At 47.9% G+C, this 24,664-nt stretch overlaps 1 protein-coding gene across 2 annotated transcripts in view; it reads left to right on the top strand.

The window, feature by feature from the left end:
- AFF1 (ALF transcription elongation factor 1) overlaps nt 1–24,664 on the top strand; it is a 177,737-nt gene that overhangs the window by 19,050 nt on the left and 134,023 nt on the right. Inside the window, exon 1 of one of the 2 annotated variants that reach the window (XM_075998593.1) lies at nt 12,223–12,500. The exons of the other annotated variant lie outside the window; for it this stretch is intronic. Within the exon in view, the coding sequence (XP_075854708.1) occupies nt 12,403–12,500 (98 nt within the window). The 5' untranslated portion in view covers nt 12,223–12,402. Of the gene's footprint in view, nt 1–12,222; nt 12,501–24,664 lie in introns of those variants that run through there. 2 annotated transcript variants of the gene reach the window in all.

Below are 24,664 nucleotides of genomic sequence, written 5' to 3'. Positions count from 1 at the left end.
GTTTAAATGTTTAATCATGATAGGTATTTCATCTTTTCATTGCCCAGAAAAAATCATCAAATTCGTGTGGAACTGGCCCAGGATGAGGACATTTTTGCAAAGGAAACACGTGTCTATTGAGTGGGCAGCTCTGATCACTCAAACTAAGTAAAAGTCTGAGCTTGAACCCTTGTTTTGCTGTGGGGTACCCAGAGCCGCAAGCGCAGGCAGAATGTTAATGTGACGTGCAAAGACAATATTTATTCCAGTTCTTATAAATAATAAGCTCATTCTGTGAATTCCAGATTTGTCAGCACTGGGCGCTCTTGAATTTGAGCTCACTTATGTTTCTTCCACCTTCCTTCCCCTTCCTTTTCTTTAGTTGTTTCTAAAAATTGTTATTGGAGTATAATGGATTGGAAAGGGCAGGCGTGGTCCATACAGTTCAGTGCATTCGCACAAAGTGGAAACACACTTGTGTAGCAGATCAAGAGACAAATCCGGCTCTCCAGAAACCCCCTCCTGCCCCGTCTGGCTACTGCCTCCCTCAGTGGTCCCCCCTATTCTGACTTCTGACATCCTGGGTTTATTTGTTTTCCCTGCTTTTCAGTTTTATTTAACCTAATCATATAGTGTATGCACCTATAAAAAGTTTCCATTCAGTTTTGATGTTTGTATTAGTTTTTTTTTTTCCTTTTTCTTTTCTTTTTTTTTTTTTTTTTGAGACAGAGTCTCACTCTGTTGCCCAGGCTAGAGTGAGTGCCGTGGCGTCAGCCTCGCTCACAGCAACCTCAAACTCCTGGGCTCAAGCGATCCTCCTGCCCCAGCCTCCCGAGTAGCTGGGACTACTGCCACCATGCCTGGTTTATTTTTCTATTTTTTTTTTTTTTGTAGAGACAGGGTCTAATTGTGTTGCCAGGCTGATTTTGACCTCCTGGCCTCAAGTGATCCTCCTGCCTCAGCCTCCCAAACTGCTGGGACTACGCGCATGAGCTACCTCAGCCAATTGCTGGCTTTAGCTGAGTGAATTTTTCAAATGCATGCCACGTTTTAAATTCCTTCATCTTTGAATAGTGTTTTTGTTTTTCCTGGAGTTTCTTTTTCCTTATTGAGAGAGCATGTGCCTTTTTGTCATTTCAGTAACATGTTCCCCTTCTTACCCTTTTTGTATCAGTTGCTTGAAATTTCGTTTTCTTCTTGGAATCCTGAAATTAAAATTAATTTTTGCAAAGTGAGTGCTACATTATGTCCTTGTGAAATTGGGCCTGGGTAATTGAAACCAGAGAGAGTATAGTTGGGATACATTCTGGAACATTTTTACGTGATGATTAGGGAAAAAACATGTTAAAGTAAAACATGAGACTGAAAGAAGTTTTATTTCATGTTTTGCCACCAAATGGGTAGGACACGATTCTCTTCTGACATTATTAGGGTGGGTATTTTTTTATCTTTCTTTCTTTTCTTTTTTTTTTTTATTTTTATTTTTATTTTTATTTTTTCTTCATAGAAAGTACTGGAGTGAATTTTTTTTTTTTAAGGTAGTTATTTTTTATAAGTGTTTTAGGTGATTTGCTGATACGCTTTTCAGTATTTGGGAAGATCTGAGGGACTGAAGTTTGTGGACTGTGACACAAAATTGTAACACTGTAGCCCTGGGGAGAGCCTGAAATAATGTTTCACTCTGGAGAAGAATCCTCAATTACTGAGGAAGCTACAGGGTGTTAAACAGATTAACACCTATTACATGGGCAGATCTTCTTTGTGTAAGTCAGGGACCAAACTTCCAGCTGCTAACCGCAGAGATTAATGGCCGGAGACCTTGTTTTCCTGAAATAGAGACTGGCTTGGGAATTGTAAATAACCCACAGCTGGAATTGTGAAACGAGGAAAGAAGGTGGTTTCCAGCATTTTCCAAGCGGAGTGGTTTCAGGCCCGACTTACAAGTGCAGTGACGATTATTACACGAAACACCTTGTTTTCCTTTAGTCATAGGTAGTCGAAGATGAGTCACTGTGATCCGTTTGGAAGAATTTAGCTTCAGAATTATCCCAGAATCAAGGAAAAAAAAAAAATTTTTTTTTTTGAACTAGTTATATCGCAAAGGGACAGTTAAATTTTGGGGCCAAAAAAAAAAAAAAAAGCTCTAGAAGTTCTGAATAATTTCACCAGTAGAATCTGTTTGACTTGTGATTATATGTCATGATGTATATGGCATAGTCCATTGTGACACTCTGGAGTTGGCTTGTGTCAAGACCTCCTTTCTGGTAAGGGCAAACTGATTAACTTTTTTAAGATTTAATTTAATTTTTTTTTTTTTTTTTATGAGACAGAGTCTTACTCTGTTGCCCGGGCTAGAGTGAGTGCCGTGGCGTCAGCCTCGCTCACAGCAACCTCCAACTCCTGGGCTCAAGCGATCCTCCTGCCTCAGCCTCCCTCCCCAGTAGTTGGGACTATAGGCCTGTGCCACCATGCCCGGCTCAGTTTTTCTATTTTTCGTAGAGACAGATTCTCACTTTTGCACAGGCTGGTCTCAAACTTCTAACCTCAAGCAGTCCTCCTGCCTTGGCCTCCCAGAGTGCTAGGATGACAGGCGAGCTGCCATGCCTGGCCTACGTGCTGTTTTAAGTATACAGTTTAATGACTTTAATGTAACTTTACTGAGTTATACAATCCAGTTTTAGAACATTTCCATCAGCCCCCGACAGATGGAACTGCCTGTTTATAGTTCATCCCATTCCTGGCCAGGGCATGGCTCGCACCTGTAACCCCAGCACTTTGGGAGGCCCAGGTGGGAGGTTTGCTTGAGGCCAGGAGTTGAATTAAACCCATGCCCACCCTCAAACCCCGTGATCACTAATCTGTTTAATACTTTTGCTTATTCTGGACATTTCGTATAAATGTAATTACAATATGTGGGTTTTCGTGACTGGCTTCTTTTTAGCATAATGCTTTCATGCTTCATTGTTGTAGCTTGTATCAGTGTTTCATTTCTTTTTATCGACAAATAATATTCCATTGTATAGGTGTATCATCTTTTGTTGACTATTCACCAGTTGGTGGACATTTAGGTTGTATCAACTTTTTTTTTTTTTTCTGCTGTTACGAACAATGTCGAACATAGGATTTTTATTTCTTTTGGGTAGATGTTGAGAAGAGGAATTGCTTGCTTTTGTTAGGTAGGTTTCTGTTTAGAGGCATCTTCAAGTTATTCTAAGCTCACAAGTCTGTGTTCCCATGGGGCAGTTTTAAATTCATTTACATGTTTGTTTTTTTTTCCTATGTCTTTAGTCCTGAACTCTCTACTAATGCCAAGAGCTGGAGGAGAATGAATTAATATTTATTCGGGAGATGTCGGTCCAGGCAGTTGGCATTATATATTTGTAGATGATACCTTGGTCCAGGTGGTGGCTGAGAGGGACATTGAGTTGAAGCGCTCAGTGTCACATCATCATTGTCGGGAAGCCAGTTGTACGCCGTCTTGGCGCGGGCAAGAACATTCTTCTTCTTTCTGGAGCTCTTCCATCGCGAGGGCTTTTCTGAAGCTATAGCAAGCAGTCCGCCTCCTTTGGAATCTGGGGAACAGGGTTAGGAAAAAGAGAATTTCTGTTTCGTTTTCCCCTGAATCTTAGAAGCTGGAGGTGGGGCGGGGTGGAGACATCATTTCAGAATGTTGAGTCTTGTTTTCTGTGTTCACATCAATGTCCTCATTTTACTGGAAGGAGCAAAGGGCCTGGGGAGATGTTCCTAATGGAATGTGTGAATCAGACTGCAGGGAATGCTGGGGCTGCTAGTTTGTTTTTAGTTGGGGAAAGTTTTTGATTTCCACACTAAGTAACAGTGAACATACAAAGCTTTAGCTGTGCAGTTTTGTCCCTGTGTTAAAACAAGTTCCGATGCCTTCGTCAAAACCTGGCCTGCACAGTCTCTTCATTTTTGTTGCTTTTAAAAGATTTTAAAACATTGGCAGAAGGTGGATTGTATGTATATATATTTACCTAGGTAAGATGTTATTAAATACAGTAGATGGGCAGGTTTTACTAAAGCTATGGGAAGCATGAAGCGGTATCTTTCTTGTTAAGGAGACTCGGGTCTAAAAGTTATGACAGAAAGAAGGAAGGAAGAAAGAAAAAAAAAATCTAATGCATTGTGGCAATAGAGTTAATATTGGCCCTGATGGGTCACAAAAACTTTTTTTTTTTTGAGACAGAGTCTTGCTCTGTCACCCGGGCTAGAGTGTCCTGGCGTCAGCCCAGCTCACAGCAACCTCAAACTCCTGGGCTCAAGCGATCCTCCTGCCTCAGCCTCCCCAGCAGCTGGGACTACAGGCACGAGCCACCACACCCAGCTGAATTTTTTTTTTTTTTACAACAAAATAGAATTGTATAATCTTTGCTATTTTTGGTACAGATGGCTTCTAACTCTTGCTCAGGCTGGTCTCAGACTCCTGACCTCGAGCAGTCCTTGCACCTTGGCCTCTCAAATCTTTGGCGAGGATTACAGGCGGGAGCCACCACACCCAGCCAAGATTAAGATAAATCCTTTTGCTTAAAATAGTTTAATTGTCCAGCAGTCCTGCTGCTGCCGCCGAGTGGGGGTGCTGGGTATAAGGGCATATATTCCTTATATGAAAGGAATTCATGTGAAAATTCAGTGAAAATTCATGTGTGAGCTGTGTGCTTTCAAAAATGTATTTTATATTTTAAATTTAAAAGTTTACTTTAAAAAAAAAAAAAGACCTCCTTAGTTGTGTTGCATCCTCCTTTTTGACTACCCCTGGGCACTTCTTAGATACTTGAAGAAATCTTTTAAGTTCTCTTTATTTTTTAAACTTCCTCAATACTCATTTTCTTGCAATGCGTGAGAGACTGGTCAAGGTGGAGATAAATGGGTACCTTTTGACCTCATTTTTGGGGGGAAGCTGAGGGTGTGTTAGGGGCAAGGCAGAGAGCTGGTACGCTCTTTGCTCTTGAAAAAAAATCACAGAGTCACCTTAATGCAGGGACACCTAAACCATTAGTTCTGTTAGGCCACTTGGGCTTTCTGTGACAGCTTAAAGGAAGGAGAAAGCCATTGCAGGCTGCCTTCCGGCAGAGCTGGGGCTGGGGCAAGGGCCTTGCCAAGGTGAGCAAGGCTAGGGCTGCGCTGGGAACCTTCTCTGCAGAGATGCCTTCAAGCCAGCGTCTCCCTCCTGTCTCTGACTAATAACCGCCAGGAAGGGCGATGAATTTTCTTCTCCTGACAGTCGCAGGGGACCTGGGGCCGGGGCCTCTTTTGCAAATGAAAGGGGCTGCTGCCCCCAAAGTGGCCCGCACAATGGGCCCTGACTCTTTTCACATCAAAGTGCAAAAGAGTCTCCAGGGGTGATAAATGGGGGCTGCCAGGACCCATTACTGGTAAACAAAGCTGCAGGGTGACCCCTACATTTTCTTTTCTTTTTTTTTTTTTTTAATTGAAAGAAAACAGGGTTTCCTAGTGGCCAGTGCGGTGGGGGCTGCTCTTCCTGGGAATTTTTGACTGTTTACCCTGGGAGAGATCTTTGCTGAGGTGACCAGGGAGAGCTGTCACTGCCACCCAGGCTTTGCCCAGAGCCTCAGGGGCCGCCGGAAAAAGGCGTGGGGGGCCCAGGGCGGCCTGCAGGTGCCCTGCCCAGGTCGAGAATGGCCCTGCAGCGTGTTCCGCTGTGTTTTAGTTACAAGGAGCTGGGACAGCACGGCATGCCTTTTTATTTTTTATTTTTATTTATTTATTTTTTTTTTGAGACAGAGTCTCACTTTGTTGTCCAGGGTAGAGTGAGTGCCGTGGCGTCAGCCTCGCTCACAGCAACCTCAAACTCCTGGGCTCAAGTGATCCTCCTGCCTCAGCCTCCCGAGTAGCTGGGACTACAGGCATGGGCCACCATGCCCGGCTAATTTTTTCTATATATATTAGTTGGCCAATTAATTTCTTTCTATTTATAGTAGAGACGGGTCTCACTCTTGCTCAGGCTGGTTTTGAACTCCTGACCTTGAGCAATCCGCCCGCCTCGGCCTCCCAAGAGCTAGGATTACAGGCGTGAGCCACAGCGCCCGGCCTGTTTTTTATTTTTTGAGACAGAGTCTCACTCTGTTGCCCGGGCTAGAGTGAGTGCCGTGGCGCCAGCCTCGCTCACAGCAACCTCAAGCGATCCTCCTGCCTCAGCCTCCTGAGTGGCTGGGACTACAGGCATGCACCACCATGCCCGGCTAATTTTTTTTCTATATATTTTTAGTTGGCCAATTAATTTCTTTTTATTTTTAGTAGAGATGGGGTCTCGCTCTTGCTCTTTCTGGTCTCAAACTCCTGACCTTGAGCGATCCTCTGGCCTCGGCCTCCCGGAGTACTGGGATTGCAAGTTTGAGCCACCGTGCTCTTCCCCGGGGCAGAATTTCTGAGTCCTGTACCTGTGGGGAGACTGAGGGCTTCGATCCTTCCTCTTGACCCTTTCCCACCCAACATCAGGAAGAAAATTCCTTTACCTTCTGTGCAGAGAGAAGTTGGTGATTTTTTTTTCTTTTTTAAAATTTTTTAAATTTGTAATTCGATTTCTTTTTATTTTTTGTTTGTTATCATTTACATTGTGGTTTTAGAGAAGTTGGGATTTTTTTTTTTGAGACAGTCTTACTCTGTTGCCCAGGCTAGAGTGCCATGGCATCAGCCTAGCTCACAGCAACCTCAAACTCCTGGGCTTAAGCGATCCTCCTGCCTCAGCCTCCTGAGTAGCTGGGACTACAGGCATGCACCACCATGCCCGGCTAATTTTTTTTTTCTATATATTTTTAGTTGGCCAATTAATTTCTTTCTATTTTTAGTAGAGAAGGGGGTGTCTCACTCTTGCTCCAGGCTGGTTTCAAACTCCTGACCTTGAGCGATCCCTCCCTCCAGGGCCTCCCAGAGTGCTAGGATGACAGGCGTGAGCCACTTTGCTTGGTGTCAGAGTTTTTAAGTAAATTCTTAGCTCTTTGCAAAAAAAAAAAAAAAGCCCAAAGGCGATTGTCTTAAGGTTTACATTTGAAGATGCTATTCCTTTTATGTGTGTAGTTGTGGGGCTTTGTGCATAGTCAGAACCTTTCACCGTCACGATCGTCTTCGCACACTTTATGGTATTGAAAGCGACACTATTAAAAATAGTGTAGCATTTTTATGGAATGAACACTTGGCCACTGCTGTGTAAATTCTGCCTTCCATAAACTCCTGGCTCTGTGTAGTCAGCTCCCCACCGAGCTTATCTCTGGCTGTTTTGTCACTTGCCTTCCCGGTGGCAGTCAGCCCAAGCCCTAAGCAGATTTCCGACAACTGGAGGTCGCAGACCGACTGCCCTTTGTAACCCGAGTGCAGGCAGCCAGGCGCTGGGCACCCGGGGATTCTGGTTTGTTTGCCGATTTCCAGATGTTTGGTGATCACCTTCCGAGTCTTTCTTGCAAGCCAGCTGTGAGGCTTGAGAGAGGCCAGGACCGCCCAAAAGAGAAGCCAGCAAACCTCTCTAACTACAGAACTACACGGGGAAGCCCAGAGGAGTCCCATCCCTGTAAAAAAAAGATTAAGATGCCCCCGAAATCCCTTGCTGGGATGATTGCTAAAGGACTTCGCCAGAAGGAAGCCGGTCTGCAAAGACTGGACAGAGAGGTAGCTAGCTGATTCTGCAAATGTGCAAAGCTCAACTGCAGAAATAAGCACATAAAAATCGCAAAGCGCACCAAGAAACAAAAACGGGGCCCGGCGACAGGGACAAAATGTAAATCTCCACAAACCGACTCCAAAGAAAAAGACATCAACTATGTGACAAAGAGTTCAAAATAATTGTCTTGAAAAAGTTCAGTGGTCCAACAGACAGACACGTTTGCAGCTAGAGAGGAGGCATCCTGCAGCTGAGATGTTTTCAACTGCAGATAAGAGAGAGCTCCAGGCCCTCCCGTCCCCTCTGATATCAGGACGGTGACAACCCGGGGGACAGCTTGGGAGCACAGATGCCACACGAGTAAAGCAGCTCAGATGTAAGGAGCACAGTGCCCAAGACTGCCGAGCATTGGCTAGGCACGCTTTCATTCTAATCTCACGCCTCCCCTCGAGGTTACATTTTGTAGATGAAAAAAAGGGGAAGGAAAGGTTAACGGACTCATCGGTGGCAGTCCGGCGGGCTTCCTTCTGTCCCCAGCGCTCAGCCTCTGTGTCACGTTGTCCTCTGAAAACCTGGTGACAGGGAAACACTTTCTCAGTTCTGGCTTAAAACTCCAAGGTTTGGGGCGCCGGGCACGGTGGCTCACGCCTGTGATCCTAGCACTCCAGGAAGCCGAGTCCAGTGGATCTGGATCAGACGAGAGGATCGGGATCGCTGGAGGTCAGGAGTTCGAGACCAGCCTGAGCAGGAGCGAGCCCCCCCCCCCCGTCTGTACTAAAAATAGAAAGAAACTAATTGGCCAACTAAAAATATATAGAAAAAATCAGCCGGGCGCAGTGGCTCACGCCTGTCATCCTAACACTCTGGGAGGCCCAGGCGGGAGGATCGCTCGAGGTCAGGAGTTGGAAACCAGCCTGAGCAAGAGCGAGCCCCCATCTGTACTAAAAATAGAAAGAAACTAATTGGCCAACTAAAAATATACAGAAAAAATCAGCCGGGCGCGGTGGCTCACGCCTGTAATCCTAGCACTCTGGGAGGCCCAGGCGGGAGGATCGCTCAAGGTCAGGAGTTCGAAACCAGCCTGAGCAAGAGCGAGACCCCGTCTCTACTATAAATACAAAGAAATTAATTGGCCAACTAATACATATATAGAAAAAATGAGCCGGGCATGGTGGCACATGCCTGTAGTCCCAGCTACTCGGGAGGCTGAGGCAGGAGGATCGCTTGAGCCCAGGAGTTGGAGGTTGCTGTGAGCGAGGCTGACGCCACGGCACTCACTCTAGCCCGGGCAACAGAGTGAGACTCTGTCTCAAAAAAATAAAAAAATAAAAAATAGAAAAGCTCTGAGCCTTGGGCCAGAGATGCCTTCTAGTTGACTGTTTTTTCTGACATCATACGTGAGTGTCAGAGAGAAGATTGTTCCCGGGAGAGGGTTCCAGGGTGGCCGCAGTAGGGACAGACACCTGCATCTTTTCCAAATAGAGAAGGAACAAAGCTGCTTTCTTTACACTGGGACATTGGGGGGAGGGAGGGGATGGAGGCGGCTAATGAGCCATATGGCAGGACAGAGATTAAAAGATTAGTTAATTAAAAAAAAAAAATTCAGGGTTGGAGGGGGTGCCCACGCTGAGTTAGAGTCTCCTCGGAGCCGTGTTGGTCCCTGCAGTGAGGTGGTGATGTGCTCCCCGGGAGCACTTTGTCATCTGATCTAGCCCTGCCCGGGTGTCAGGTGGTGGCCCTGTCAGTAAATCAACCTCCCGACGGTTAGAATCCGTAGCAATTCTCATTTTAGGTTATCTTCCAGCATCCGGCCAGAGACTCCGATTGTCCCTCCAGTGAGCACTTGATGTCCAAGATATGAGCTCAGTGTCCACCGTACCATCCTAGTTCACTGCAGCCTCAGCTGCCTGGCCTCCAGCGATCCTCCTGCCTCGGCCTCCCGAGCAGCTGGGACCACACGCGTTCGCTATGATGGCCAGATAATTTCTCTATTCTTAGTGGGGACTGGGGTCTCCCCCTCGCCCAGGCTGGTCTGGATGGAACTCCTGAGCTCAAGCAGTCCTCTGGCCGTGGCCTCTTGCAGTGCTAGGACCACAGGCGCCAGCAGGTGCACCTGGCCTTGGAACTTACGGTATTAAGCATTTGGGAAATTTAATGTGTGATAGGGTGACACTGGGGATTCATTTCTCAACAATATCCTTATTTCATGTTAACTGTTAAAATATTGCATTAAGATACAGTTTAGGGTATACATCAAAAGCACGGATAACTATGTGCAAAGAAAGTAGTACCCTTTTATTTTAAGTAAATAGAAATTGTGTATTTCCCTCAAGTTAGTTTTATTTTATATTTTTTCTTGTTTTTGAGACAGAGTTTCACTCTGTTGCCCAGGGTAGAGTGAGTGCCGTGGCGTCAGCCTCGCTCACAGCAACCTCCAACTCCTGGGCTCAAGCCATCCTCCTGCCTCAGCCTCCCAAGTAGCTGGGACTACAGGCATGAGCCACCATGCCCGGCTCATTTTTTTCTTTATATTTTTTTTTAGTTGGCCCATTAATTTCTTTCTATTTATAGTAGAGACGGGCTCTCGCTCTTGCTCAGGCTGCTCTCAAACTCCTGCCCTCGAGCGATCCTCCCGCCTCAGCCTCCCAGAGTGCTGAGATTACAGGCGTGAGCCACCCGGCCCGGCCATGGTTAGTTTGATTTTAAACGGAAGTTCTTCTCTGTTCTCAAGGTAGTCCAGGATTCACTCATTCATTCAGCAAAGGCCTGTGGAGAGCCTTTGATGTGTCTCTTCCTAAGAGCCAGGGAAGGGATGGGGAGGGAAACTAGTACCAAGGGGAGGGAAGAGCGGGTGGGAGCAGGCTAGTCCACTGGGAGCTCACACCGGAGCTCGGATCCTGGTTACTGTGGACAAATACTGCCAGCACGCCTTGTTCCTCGAATGTTTAAACTTTTTTTCACACCTTCTTCACAGTGCAGTGTTGCATTTCAACCTCTCAGCGATCGATCTCCTAGCTAGGCCTGGCAGGCATTGCCATTTGCAGTTTAAAGGGGCTTAATGGTTGGCCTGCCGTCCAGGGTTAATAATAAAACTGTTCTCTCCACCAGAATGAGCTCTCTCCCTTCCCCAGCCCTGCAGTCTATTGCCATCCTCCTCCTCCTCCAAGGTTCAGCCGAAATGCCACCTTTTTTTTTTTTTCGTTCCTGTGTTTCTGAAATGCCACCTCTTTTGACACTGGAGTTAAGAATCCGTGGCTCTTTCTGTGCTCTCCTGCTTTGCCTTTTCCTCAATTCGGGGACCCTGATCTAAGCATCTCTGCTTCGCAGTGAGCGCGGTGTTGAGCTTCGCCAGTAGAGGGCGCTGGAGGGCCGCTGCTGGGGTTGGGACAGTCTCTTTCTGGTTGTTGTGGCCGCCTTGTCTTGCTGCTCATGTCGTGTGTCAGTGCATGTGTGTGCTTGTGTGTGTGCGCGCGTAAGGAAGCGTGTGCACCAGGTGGCGCCCAGCCCGGCCCGGCGCCCCCGAGCACGCCGTCCCTTGGCGATCTTGCACCCTCCAGCTGGGTGCAGGGGCCACCTCCCCTTGGGACGCCCGGTGCAGACACAATGGTGCACGCCAGGCCCAGAGCTCACGGGTGTCCAGCTCCCTGCACGCCCCTGCCTGCCAGCCTGGCCTGGCCCCAGCCCGGAGGGGCGTTTCCTGCCGCCCAGCTGTGGTGGACCGGTCCCTGGGGACCCCCCCCAGTGGGCTGCAGCCGCCACCTCCCCCATGAATTCTATTTTATTTTATTTTATTTTTTATTTTTTTATTTTTCTATTTTTTTTAATTTTTTTATTTTATTTTATTTTTTTTTTGAGACAGAGTCTCACTGTGTTGCCCAGGCTAGAGCGAGTGCCGTGGCATCAGCCTCGCTCACAGCAACCTCCAACTCCTGGCCTCAAGCGATCCTCTTGCCTCAGCCTCCCGAGTAGCTGGGACTATAGGCATGCGCCACCATGCCCGGCTCATTTTTTCTATAGATATATATATATATATATAAGTTGGCCAATTAATTTCTTTCTATTTATAGTAGAGACGGGGTCTCGCTCTTGCTCAGGCTGGTTTCGAACTCCTGACCTCAAGCAATCCTCCCTCCTCAGCCTCCCAGAGTGCTAGGATGACAGGCGTGAGCCACCATGCCCGGCTTGATTTCATTTTAGAGGGCGTGTGTGTGTGTGTGCGTGTGTGTGTGTGTGCGCGTGTGTGTGTGTGTGTGTGTGTGCGTGTGTGCGTGTGTGTGTGTGTGCGCGTGTGTGTGTGTGTGTGTGTGTGTGCGTGTGTGTGTGTGTGCGCGTGTGTGTGCGTGTGTGTGCGCGTGTGCGTGTGTGTGTTGTTCTCTGACACCCTTCCCCCCACCCTTGCACAATTCCTTCTTTTCCTTCTCGCGTTCCCACTGCCTCTGGGACTTGGTGGCCGTCACACTAGCCCGGGAGCCCCCAGGGCGTTGCGGATGGCGGGGCCTCACCCCCACGCCCCCCACCCCCGCCAAGCCTGGCGCCTGGCGCCAGCACCCCCCCCCAGCCACTCAGAGATGTCACTGGGACTCGCCTGAGCGTGTGCTAGGGAGTGGCCTCACTTGCAGTCCAGGAGACAGCGCCTTGCGGGGACCGGCCCGGGCATGTCTCTGCGGGAGGCTGTGGCCCTGCTCCCCACGCACGGGACATTCTAGAACCCGCTGCAGGCGGCGCCGGGCGGGGCAGGGCTGAGTCAGACGTGCCCTCTGGCCTGGGCCGTGTGGACTCCTGCAGTCGCCATGTCGCCGTGGGTGGAAGGCCCGCTGTCACAGGTGGACGGGGGTTTGATGACAGATCAGCTGGGAAGTGGCCCAGTCGCGGCGGGACTTCTGTTCAGGTATGTGACTGCTCCCATCAGAGAACCCCAGAATTATTATTATTATTTTACAACGTCTCATTCATTGGCGGTCGCTTGTTTCTACCTATTCTGTTCACTTTTTACATGACAGCCTGTCTAGTGGATCGCACAGTGTCAAGTTTCCTAATAAGGCTGCTTTTTTTCTTGACTTTTTTTTTCTTTTGAGACAGAGTCTCACTCTGTCGCCCGGGCTAGAGTGAGTGCTGTGGCATCAGCCTCGCTCACAGCAACCTCCAACTCCTGGCCTTAAGCGATCCTCCTGCCTCAGCCTCCTCCTGAGTAGCTGGGACTACAGGCATGCGCCACCACGCCCGGCTCATTTTTTCTATTTTTAGTTGTTTGGCTAATTTCTTTCTATTTTTAGTAGAGACAGGGGTCTCGCTCTTGCTCAGGCTGGTCTCGAACTCCTGACCTCAAGCCATCCTCCCGCCTGGGCCTCCCAGAGTGCTAGGATTAGAGGCGTGAGCCACCGCGCCCGGCCTCACTCTCAGATATTTTAACCACACTGAAAGAGCAAAGGATAAAATGTTGGAAGTTGATTCACAATTAGCACCTGACAGTTTGATAAGGCATCGAAAAGATGTTCACTTTGTGTTGGAAGTTACCTGACAAGAAGGCAATCCTGCCCGGGAGCCAGGCATGCGCCACCATGCCCGGCTCATTTTTTCTATGTATTTTTAGTTGTCCAATTAATTTTTTTCCTATTTTTAGTAGAGACGGGGTGGGGGGGGTCTCACTCTTCTTGCTCAGGCTGGTCTCGAACTCCTGACCTCAAGCGATCCTCCCGCCTCGGCCTCCCAGAGAGCTAGGGTGACAGGCCTGAGGCACCGCGCCCGGCCCTGCTCTGGGCCCTTTCTCTGGTCACTCGCCCCTCCAGGGCAGGGTCTGGACACAGCAGCGCCGGGCCTCAAGTCCGGGGTCTTCCCCGGCGAGGGGCTTGACAGCCAAGAATTTATAGACTGGGAGGAGTCCGACTTGGTGAAGAGCCAGCCCTCCGTGAGCAAGTTCTCGTTCTTCAAGAGGTGATGACCCATGCGGAAAACAGGCGATAACCAGACACAGCAGCAAAGATTATTTAGCACCTTTGTTTTTGTTTTTTTTTGCATTAAGTTATTTTTGTCATTTTTAAAAAAAATTATGCATTCTTTTTTTTTTTCTTTCTTTTTTTTTTAAATCTTGATCTTGGAACTCCCAGCCTTCAGAAAAATTATCCATTCTTAAGCTGGGGTAATGTTATTTTTTTACCCCCAGAATTTCTGGTTGTGTAGTTCTTTTTTTTTTTTTATTGATACATAATAATTATACGTATCGTATGGGGTACATGTGATATTTTGATCCAGGCACGTGACATGTACTGATGGAATCGGGGTAACTGGGATGTCCATCACCTCAATCGTCTTACCATTTCTTTGTGGTGCGAACATTCCAGATCTCTTCTCGCTATTTTGAAATACACAGTAAATTGTTAACCATACTTACCCTATTGCTGTTGAACACGAGGACTTACCCTCCTAACTAGCTTTATTTTTGCACCCATTAACCAACCAGTCTTTCCCCCTTCACCCCCACCCTTTCCGGCCTCTGATAAGCATCATCCTACTTCCTACCTCCATGAGATCAGTTTTTTTTTTTTTTAGCTTCCATTAATAAGGAAAACATGTGATATTTGTCTTTCTGTAGCTTGGGACTGTGGGAGACAGAGCAAGAGTCCTAGGAGAACTGCCAGCATATCTTCTTCGCCAATAAATAGCCAGAGAGCTTTAGTTAGCTGTCTACACCAGAGGGAAACCCAACTTCTTTTTTGTTTTCGGTTTTTTCTTTTTTTTTTTGGAGACAGAATCTCACTTTGTTGCTCAGGCTAGAGTGCCGTGGCGTCAGCCTAGCTCACAGCAACCTCCAACTCCTGGCCTCTAGCAATCCTCCTGCCTCAGCCTCCTCCCGAGTAGCTGGGACCACAGGCATGCGCCACCATGCCCGGCTAATTTTTTTCTATATATTTTTTTTTAGTTGTCCAATTAATTTCTTTCTATATTTAGTAGAGTCGGGGTCTTGCTCTTGCTCAGGCTGGTTTCGAACTCCTGACCTCGAACAATCCTCCCGCCTCGGCCTCCCAGAGTGCTAGGATGACAGGGGTGAGCCACCGCGCCCGGCCTTGACCATATATTTAACGTGACTTGCTAATCACTTTGGGAGATTTTAGTGTTCATGGTACCTAAACCATCTGGTTAAAAAAAAAACAAACCAACAAATGTTTTTCCATGTTTACTTGGTTGGCCTTTTTTACATTCTCATCTTTAGTCATTGGAATATGGCAGATGCTCTGGTTTTAGGCATTTAATTTCTTTCAAACTCCTGACATTCCTAGAGAAACCCAAACCACCCGACTATGATACCGTTTCTCTGTTTGCCTTTCGCGGAAGTCATCTACTGAGCTCAAAAGTAATGTCACATTTGGGAGTGCAGTGGTGAAACATGACGGCATACCAGGAAACAAGATCACTTTCCAAAGGACTGCAAAAAGTCACAGGATCTTGAAACTGCTTCTTCTAGGCCGGGCGCGGTGGCTCACGCCTGTCATCCTAGCACTCTGGGAGGCCCAGGCGGGAGGATCGCTCGAGGTCAGGAGTTCGAAACCAGCCTGAGCAAGAGCAAGACCCCATCTCTACTAAAAATAGAATCACATTAATTGGCCAACTAAAAAATATATATATAGAAAAAATGAGCCAGGCATGGTGGCGCACACCTGTAGTCCCAGCTACTGGGGAGGCTGAGGCAGGAGGATCGCTTGAGGCCAGGAGTTGGAGGTTGCTGTGAGCGAGGCTGACGCCACGGCATTCACTCTAGCCTGGGCAACAAAGTGAGACTCTGTATGTATGTGTGTATGTAACACATACATACACACATACATAGTATTACACACATGCATACATAGTATTACATACATATATACATATATACACAAACAAACAAACAACGGCTTCTCCCAGAGTGTAACAAGAGCTTATTCTGTGCTGTGCAGCTGCTGGTTAGCAGCGTGGACCAGGGCTGGCTGGGCCGTATCTCCCTGCCGCACTTGCCAGCTGCATGACTTTGAAAAAATTATCCGTCTTCTGGGGGCCTCGTTTTCCTTATCTGTAAAGCAGGGGTGCCGATACTGTACTCGGCTTATGTGCTTGTGGCAGGAATTAATTTAATATGGGAGAAACACTCAGAGCAGGGCCTTGTGCTCAGTAGATGCTCAGTAAATTCATATTACCTAAGAAATTCATTTCAACAGTGTTTGCCTTTGTGATGGGGCTTCTTTTTTTTTTTTGGACACAGAGTCTCACTGTCCCCCAGACTATAGTGTCGCAGCCTCAGCCTAGCTCACAGCAGCCTCAAACTCCTGGGCCCAAGCGGTCCTCCTGCCTCAGCCTCCCGGGTAGCTGGGACTACAGGCATGCGCCACCATGCCCGGCTCATTTCTTCTATATCTTTTTAGTTGGCCAATTAACTTTTTTCTATTTTCAGTAGAGACGGGGGTCTCACTCTTGCTCAGGCTGGTTTCGAACTCCTGACCTCGATCGATCCTCCCGCCTGGGCCTCCCAGAGTGCCAGGATGACAGGCGTGGGACACCGCGCCCGGCCGTGTCATGTATTTGATATTGCAGCGCTTCTCAGGTTTTAACGAGTGCATGAATTACCTCTGAGCTTTGTTAAAAATGCAGGTTCTGATCCGGTAGATCGGGGATAGACTTTAAGACTCTGTATTTCTAGTAGACGTCACGGGCTGGAGGGTTGCTGCTCTGTGGCCCTCACTCGGAGTAAGGAGGCTGAGGTTCTCAAGCTTGGCTGCACACACTAAATCGTCTGAAGAAAAATACTGCCGCATGCCTCCCACCCCCAGGGATGAATTGGCTTGAGGTGTGGCCTTAGAATGTCAGGAATTTATGAATCTGCCCCGGTGATTATCAAGTGTAGCCCAGGCTGTGAACCACCGCCTCAGCTGAGGGGGCACGAATTGTGTTCTTTCTTTTTAAGTTTTATTTATTTATTTATTTTTTTGAGACAGAGTCTCACTCTGTTTCCCAGGCTAGAGTGAGTGCGGAGGCTCACAGCAACCTCAAACTCCCGGGCTCAAGCGATCCTCCTGCCTCAGCCTCCCGAGTAGCTGGGGCTACAGGCATGCGCCACCACGCCCGGCTCATTTTTTCTGTATTTATTTTTAGTTGGGCAATTAATTTCTTCCTATTTTTTTTAGTAGAGACGGGGGTTTTGCTCTTGCTCAGGCGGGTTTCGAACTCCTGACCTTGAGCGATCCTCCTGCCTCAGCCTCCCTGGTAGCTAGGATTACAGGCATGCGCCTCCATGCCCGGCTAATTTTTTCTATATATTTTTAGTTGTCCAATTAGTTTCTTTCTATTTTTAGTAGAGATGGGGGTCTCGCTCTTGCTGAGGCTGGTCTTGAACTCCTGACCTCGAGTGATCCTCCCGCCTGGGCCTCCCAGAGTGCTAGGAATACAGGCGTGAGCCACCACACCTGGCCTCCGAATTGTTTTCTTTAGTTCACATCTGCAGGGAAGTACCTGTCTCCAAAACCATGTTGTCTTTGTGCTTTAAATTATTGTTTTCTATTATTTTCCCCTCTTTTTGGACCTGTGTTTTGAAAGAGTCCCTCTACTAAACAAACTACATTCACACAAGCATTTGCTTTTCTTCTTATTTTTTTTTTTTTTGAGACAGAGTTTCACTTTGTTGCCCAGGCTAGAGTGAGTGCCGTGGCGTCAGCCTCGCTCACAGCAACCTCCAACTCCTGGGCTCAGCGATCCTCCTGCCTCAGCCTCCCGAGTAGCTGGGACTACAGGCATGCACCACCGTGCCCGGCTCATTTTTTTGTATATATATTTTTAGTTGGTCAATTAATTTCTTTCTATTTTTGGTAGAGACGGGGTCTCGCTCAGGCTGTTTTTGAACTCCTGACCTTGAGCAATCCGCCCGCCTCGGCCTCCCAGAGTGCTAGGATGACAGGCGTGAGCCACCGCGCCCGGCCTGCTTTTCTTATTTTTAAATTAAAGCCCGTCAAGTTGCCAGGCAGACTTCCTGATCGGCGTTAGTGAACTGATGTGTTAGCACCGGGTGTTGGCATAAGCTCCAGAAGGTTCCAGGGCAGAGTCCTTCGCACACTCTTTTTCGTGCTCAGAGATGTGGTTTCCTTTGGAATTTTCTTGAAATGTTGAAAATAGTCCACTGGTCTTCACTTGCCCCGTCTGTGCCTCCCGACCCGGGCCCTGCAGATGGGCCCAGTTGGGGGCCAAGCCTACCTTCCTGCTCGCAGAGGGCAGTCTCACCAGCTGCCGCTGCAGCACGCAGCTCTTCGCAGTTGTGTTTCAGCAATTATCTCTTGGCTGCCTTGTTTTTTTGGCTGCCTTTGTGCCCAGGCAGGCAAGCAAACATTCCCCTCCATGCCTGCCAGCCTCATGACCTGCCATGCACGGAAGCCCGAGAGCGTGTGGCGGGTGAAGAGTGAGGGTTACGCTGGAGGCTGGCAGAGAAGGGCCGCGGTTGTTGGGGTTGGGATAACGGTAGGGGGTCTTCGGCTGGAGAAGGGGGGAAAGAGCATTTCCAGGACAAAATATTTATTTAATGCAAAGGTTGGCTTCACGAGAGAAGGGTTGGGCTGCAGGGACTTCACGGTGAAGGCGTGCGGAGGGGAGAGAAGGGGTCTGGTGCAGTGCGTCCCTTTTTTGGAAGGGTGAGGGAGTCACCCTTCTGTGATGTGTATTTGCAGAATTATAGATTCCATGTTCTGGCAGTGTCGTGGAAGGCTGAGGGAACTGGCAGAAGAGAAACAAACCAATTCTTGTTAAACTACTGAAAAAACATGGTTTTTTTTTTTTAAGAGAGTGGTAGGGCATCCAGAAAGATCATAAGACTTTGTAATTATAATAATAATAATTATTATTATTTTGAAGCAGAGTCTCACTCTGTTGCCCGGGCTAGAGTGCCGTGGCATCAGCCTTGCTCACAGCAACCTCCAACTCCTGGGCACAAGCGATCCTCCTGCCTCAGCCTCCTTACGAGTAGCTGGGACTACAGGCATGCGCCACCACGCCCGGCTAATTTTTATATATATATATATATATATATATATATAATTTTATTTTAGTTGGCCAATTAATTTATTTCCTTTTTTTTTTGTTTTTTAGTAGAGACAGGGTCTCGCTCAGGCTGGTTTCAAACTCCTGACCTGGAGCCATCCTCCCACCTGGGCCTCCCAGAGTGCTAGGATGACAGGCGTGAGCCACTGGGCCCCAGCCCTTTATAAGTATTTTTAATTTAAAAAAGAAAGTAGAAGATAGAGGTGTCAGCTGTGAAGTGGCACAGTAGTGACCCTCAACGGAGTTTAAGGACACGCACTGTTAACCGCCGAGCAGTGGAGTCTGAAGTTTAGTGTAGGAGGCAGAGAATCGAAACTCTAATTGCTGGACTCTGCCCACGGTTTCTAATTCTGCAGGTTTGGGTGGGGCCTGAACATCTGCAAAGGAATGCAGGAAAGGAGCAAGGGAGAAAAAGCAGGGAGGGACGAGTGGCAGACAAATAGCGAGCTGGTAGAAGTTAAACCCAGGCAAATCAATAATTAAGTGACTACACGTGTCACTTGCCAGGCGGACCGTGTTTTTGCTCAACGCAACAATCTGCTTGCAAGAGATGCTGCCAGGGCTTGCATGTTTGCCAGCTCCCTGTCCCAAAACTCATGTCGAAATGTAATCCCCAGTGTGGCAGTCTTGAGCAGGAGAAGAAGTCACTGGGTCATGAAGTCTCTGTCCCCATGAATGGATTCATTCACTCCTGGACTAATGGGTTAATGGATTACTGGGTTATAATGGGGGGAGCACTGGTGGCTTTATAAGAAGAGGAAGACAGACCTGAGATCGTAGGAAAAGCACGCCCAGCCCCCTCCCCTGGTGATGCCCCCTGTCACCTCTGACTCTGTGGGTTCCCCACCAGCTAGGAAGCTGTCACCAGACCTGGTCCCTCAACCTTGGGCTTCTCAGCCTCCATGTCTGTAGAAAATAAACTGCTTTTTATAAATTAGCTAGTTTTAGTTATTCTCTTACAAGCAACAGAAAATGGACTAAGATACATGTATTTTTTTTTTTTTTTTTTTTTTTGAGACAGAGTCTCACTGTGTTACCCAGGCTAGAGTGAGTGCCGTGGCATCAGCCTCGCTCACAGCAACCTCCAACTCCTGGCCTCAAGCCATCCTCCTGCCTCAGCCTCCCCAGTAGCTGGGACTACAGGCATGCGCCACCATGCCCGGCTCATTTTTTCTATATATTTTCAGTTGGCCAATTAATTTGTTTCTGTTTGTAGTAGAGACGGGGGCTCGCTCTTGCTCAGGCTGGTCTCGAACTCCTGACCTTGAACGATCCTCCTGAACTGCTGACCTCGAGCGATCCTCCCACCTCGGCCTCCCCCAGAGTGCTAGGATGACAGGCGTGAGCCACCGCGCCCGGCCGTTACATGCATTTTAAATATAAAAAATATGCTCATTTGAGGGAAAAGCGTAGAGAAAGATACACCATCAAACAATAAACGTAGGAAAGCTCAGCGAGCAGCTGTATTGGCGTCAGGAGGGCAAGGAGAACCAGTGGAACAGGGCTGCAGGGAAGCCCATTTTAGCTGTGAGGAGGACAGAAGCTTCCAGAGCTTTTCATTGGCCAGCTGTGGACGGGGCTGCCTCCTCATGACCCCACACGTCCCTGGAGACAGGCACACAGCCAGTCTCGGTAGAGAAAGAGCATCCTTGCTTGGAGAAGTGGGATTAAATGATCCTGTCTCCTTCCTGGAGCTAAGATTTGATTCTAGCCGTTTTGTTTTCGCAGTCACTCTGATATTGTGATTGGCGTTGTTAAATGACTACAAGAACAGGTGTGTGTTTATTTTATAATGTTTAGAAAAATGTCAAAATGCCCAGAAGGAAATAAGTAATCTAATCCTTCCCTCCAGAGATACCGAATGCTCGCTTTTTGCTACAGACACCCAGTTAATCCTTTTAAAACACATATTAAATTTAATTTTAATAGGTTTTTTTTTTTTTTTTTTTTTTTGAGATAGTGTGTCACTTTGTTGCCCAGGCTAGAGTTCCGTGGCGTCAGCCTCGCTCACAGCAACCTCAGACTCCTGGGCTCAAGCGATCCTCCTGCCTCAGCCTCCTCCCGAGTAGCTGGGACTACAGGCATGCACCACCACGCCCGGCTCATATTTTCTACATATTTTTTTAGTTGGCCAATTAATTTTCTATTTTTAGTAGAGACGGGGCCTCGCTCTTGCTCAGGCTGGTCTCGAACTCCTGGCCTTGAGGGATCCGCCCGCCTTGGCCTCTCTAATTTAATTTTGATGAAGTAGGATCCTAACAAACACACTATATCATACCTGCTTAAGAGAAAAAACCTTTATATTATGATTATCTTCCTTGTTGAATATTTTTTACAAAGCAAGAGGAGGAGGGTAGTGGTGGTGGTAGGAGGAATTGGAGATCAGTCGTATAAATTAAAGTCTACATAAAAAAGCATCTATAAAGTGAGGATCTCCCCTTTCCCAGCCCTGTGCTTTCACTGTCCCAAGAACTCTGCGCCATTTTGGTGGCAATTATGGGTGGAAAAGGAGCCAGGAAGAGGTGTGACTAATGCTTAGTGCGGGTGACTCGGAATTCCCCATGGATAAGTAAAGCTGCAGGGGTGGGGGGGGCTGGAGTTGAGGCCCCTCAGGTTGATTCCGGCCCTGTGCAGCTGGGGTGGGTGCGGCTCACCGGGTGGCAGGCCGTGTCTCAGGCTGACTTCCTCTCTCTTCCTCATCTGCTTCCCTTTTCTTTTTAAAGGCATCATTCCTCTGCACACCGTCCACAACCGTGACTGTGCACGGCCACCAGATTGTCCCATTTACAAAACGAAGGAGGCCAATCTTATTTTAAGGAGTTATTTATTTATTTATTTATTTTGCTGAGCATGAGTTAAAAAACACATAAGATACGACAGACTTTTTTTTTTTTTTTTTGTTTGTTTTTGTTTTTTTTTTGAGACAGAGTCTCACTTTGTTGCCCAGGCTAGAGTGAGTGCCGTGGCGTCAGCCTCGCTCACAGCAACCTCAAACTCCTGGGCTCAAGCGATCCTCCTGCCTCAGCCTCCCAAGTAGCTGGGACTACAGGCATGCACCACCATGCCCGGCTAATTTTTTATATATATATCAGTTGGCCAATTAATTTCTTTCTATTTATAGTAGAGACGGGGTCTCGCTCAGGCTGGTTTTGAACTCCTGACCTTGAGCAATCCGCCCACCTCGGCCTCCCAAGAGCTAGGATTACAGGCGTGAGCCACAGCGCCCGGCCTGACAGACTTTTTTTTTATTTTTTATTTTTTGTACAGACAGGGTCTTGCCATGTTGCCCAGGCTGGTCTCGAACTCCTGGTCTCAAGGGATCCTCCCATCTTGGCCTCCCCAAGCGCTGGGATTACAGGTGTGAGCCTCCAGGCCCAGCCTCAGGGGTGGACTTTTTAAGTTCTGTCTTATCTCAGGTTTCTCTTGACCGGATTATAGGAAACCCTCTTTGAATTCTGCCTTCTGCTTTTGTTCCAAAGGATGGAACGAACCATCTAAGCCCTGTCCTCCCCGAGTGCTTTCTTTTTTTTTTTTTTTTTTTTTTTTTGAGACAGAGTCTCACTTTGTTGCCCAGGCTAGAGTGAGTGCCGTGGCGTCAGCCTAGCTCACAGCAACCTCAAACTCCTGGGCTCAAGCGATCCTCCTGCCTCAGCCTCCCGAGTAGCTGGGACTACAGGCATGCACCACCACGCCCGGCTAATTTTTTTTTTTTTTTTTGTATATATATTAGTTGGCCAATTAATTTGTTTCTATTTATAGTAGAGATGGGGTCTCGCTCTTGCTCAGGTTGGTTTCGAACTCCTGAACTCAAAGGATCCGCCCGCCTCGGCCTCCCAGAGAGCTAGGATTACAGGCGTGAGCCACCGCGCCCGGCCCCCGAGTGCTTTCTGATCCCTTCTTTGGTGAAGGAGGTATTGTCACCTTCCTATTTGGAGAAACTGTTTCCCAGACCTAAATAGCAGCTGAGGCCGAATGATAGGCATCTCTTGGCGTCTTCTGGAACTGTGACACACTAAGTGAATGTCCCCATTGGACACCTTCCCAAGGGACTTTCATGCCCAGGAATCTGTTTGGGGGCAGCTGTGCTAAAGAATTGTCTCACGCCTGTAATCCTAGCACTCTGAGAGGTCAGCAGTTCGAAACCAGCCTGAGCAAGAGCGAGACCCTGTCAGTATAAATAGAAATTAATTGGCCAACTAAAAATATATATAGAAAAAATTAGCTGGGCATGGTGGCGCATGCCTGTAGTCCCAGCTACTCGGGAGGAGGCTGAGGCAGGAGGATCGCTGGAGCCCAGGAGTTTGAGGTTGCTGTGAGCTAGGCTGACGCCACGGCACTCACTCTAGCCTGGGCAACACAGTGAGACTCTGTCTCAAAAAAATAAATAAAAAAAAAAAGAATTGTCTTAGAGCTGTGGAGAGAGGCTTAGGCTGGAGCTAGACATTTAGAGCAGGGGTCCTCAAACTTTGTAAACAGGGGGCCAGCTCACTGTCCCTCAAGCCGTCGGAGAGCGCGCACTGCGGGCCCGGGACGAGTCGGCTGCTAAGCAGGACAGGCAGCGGCGGCAAACACGCCCACAGGGCCGGATACATGTCCTCAGCGGGCAGCATGTGGCCCTCGGGCCAAAGTTTGGGGACACCTGATTCAGAGAGTCACCGACCGTGTTGTGTAAGACAGTATTTAGACTGAGAGGAGACAAATGAGGTTTTCTAGGATTTCATCCTGGATCCTTAGATGTGAGCAGAAGGAATTATAAAATAGGAAGAGTTGTCCAAAAAATCAGAGCAGTGTCCTTAAAAGAACACAGCTTTCCCTGGGAGGTGGCATTACGGAGGAAGCAGACTTTGCTTAGTCTGGGGACTTTGGCCCTGGTGGCACAAGGAGATTGTTCGGTGGCTTTTAAGGAGGAGAAGCTAGCGTGTTGGGAGCAATGGTTAGTCTGGGGTGGGGAAAATAGGAGATGAGCTGGAGTGTCTTGCAGAAAGTAAGGAGTGCTGAAAACACAAAAGGACGGAGCAGGGGGGAGAGCTTCCAGTGGGCCGGGCGCGGTGGCTCACGCCTGTAATCCTGGCACTCTGGGAGGCCGAGGCGGGAGGATCGCTCAAGGTCAGGAGTTCGAGACCAGCCTGAGCAAGAGCAAGACCCTGTCTCTACTAAAAACAGAAATTAATTGGCCAACTAAAAACATATACAGAAAAAATGAGCCGGGCATGGTGGCGCATGCCTGTAGTCCCAGCTACTCGGGAGGCTGAGGCAGGAGGATCGCTTGAGCCCAGGAGTTGGAGGTTGCTGTGAGCGAGGCTGACGCCACGGCACTCACTCTAGCCTGGGCGACAGAGCGAGACTCTGTCTCAAAAAAAAAAAAAAAAAAACAAAGAGCGTCCAGTGGCCCAGGCTGGAACAATTTGATAATAAGACGAATCATGTAGTTTTGGATTATAACCCAACGTTCAAAATAAATACCCAGGAGACCAACCGTACTGGATGCAAATGATTGAACAGGTAAATAAACAAGGGAGGCAAAATCTTTCTTATGGAAGAATTCCGAGTATGCACAGCTACTGCCCTGTCCCACGCATACACAGGAGTTGGAGCTTAATTCCCTCCCTCCTTTGAAGGGGAAAAGGTTTGACAAACCCAGATCGAGGGACATTCTGCAGGATTCTCAGCCAGGACTCCTCCAGACTGTCAGGGTCATGGAAAACAAGGAAAGAACGAGAAACTCTCACAGACGTGCAGTGGGCCAGATCTTGGAACAGAAAGAGCACTCGAATGGAAAAACTGATGAAATCAAAATACAGTCTGAAGTTTAGTTCCTTGTCATACACCAATGTGGATTTCTCGGTTTTGACAAATGACAAAAGGTGGCTTAAGAGATAAACAGCGAGGAAACAGGCGGTGGTGGTGGGGTATATGGGAATCCTTTGCAACTTTTTGGCAAATCTAAAAATTATTGTAAATGAAAATGTTCACTTAAAAAGAACTGTGTGTGTTGGGAGTGAGTTA

This window comes from Microcebus murinus, chromosome 29 (genome assembly GCF_040939455.1).
Source record: "Microcebus murinus isolate Inina chromosome 29, M.murinus_Inina_mat1.0, whole genome shotgun sequence".
In the NCBI taxonomy this organism is placed as follows: Eukaryota; Metazoa; Chordata; class Mammalia; order Primates; family Cheirogaleidae; genus Microcebus; species Microcebus murinus.
This window is presented reverse-complemented; position numbering and strand designations above follow the sequence as displayed.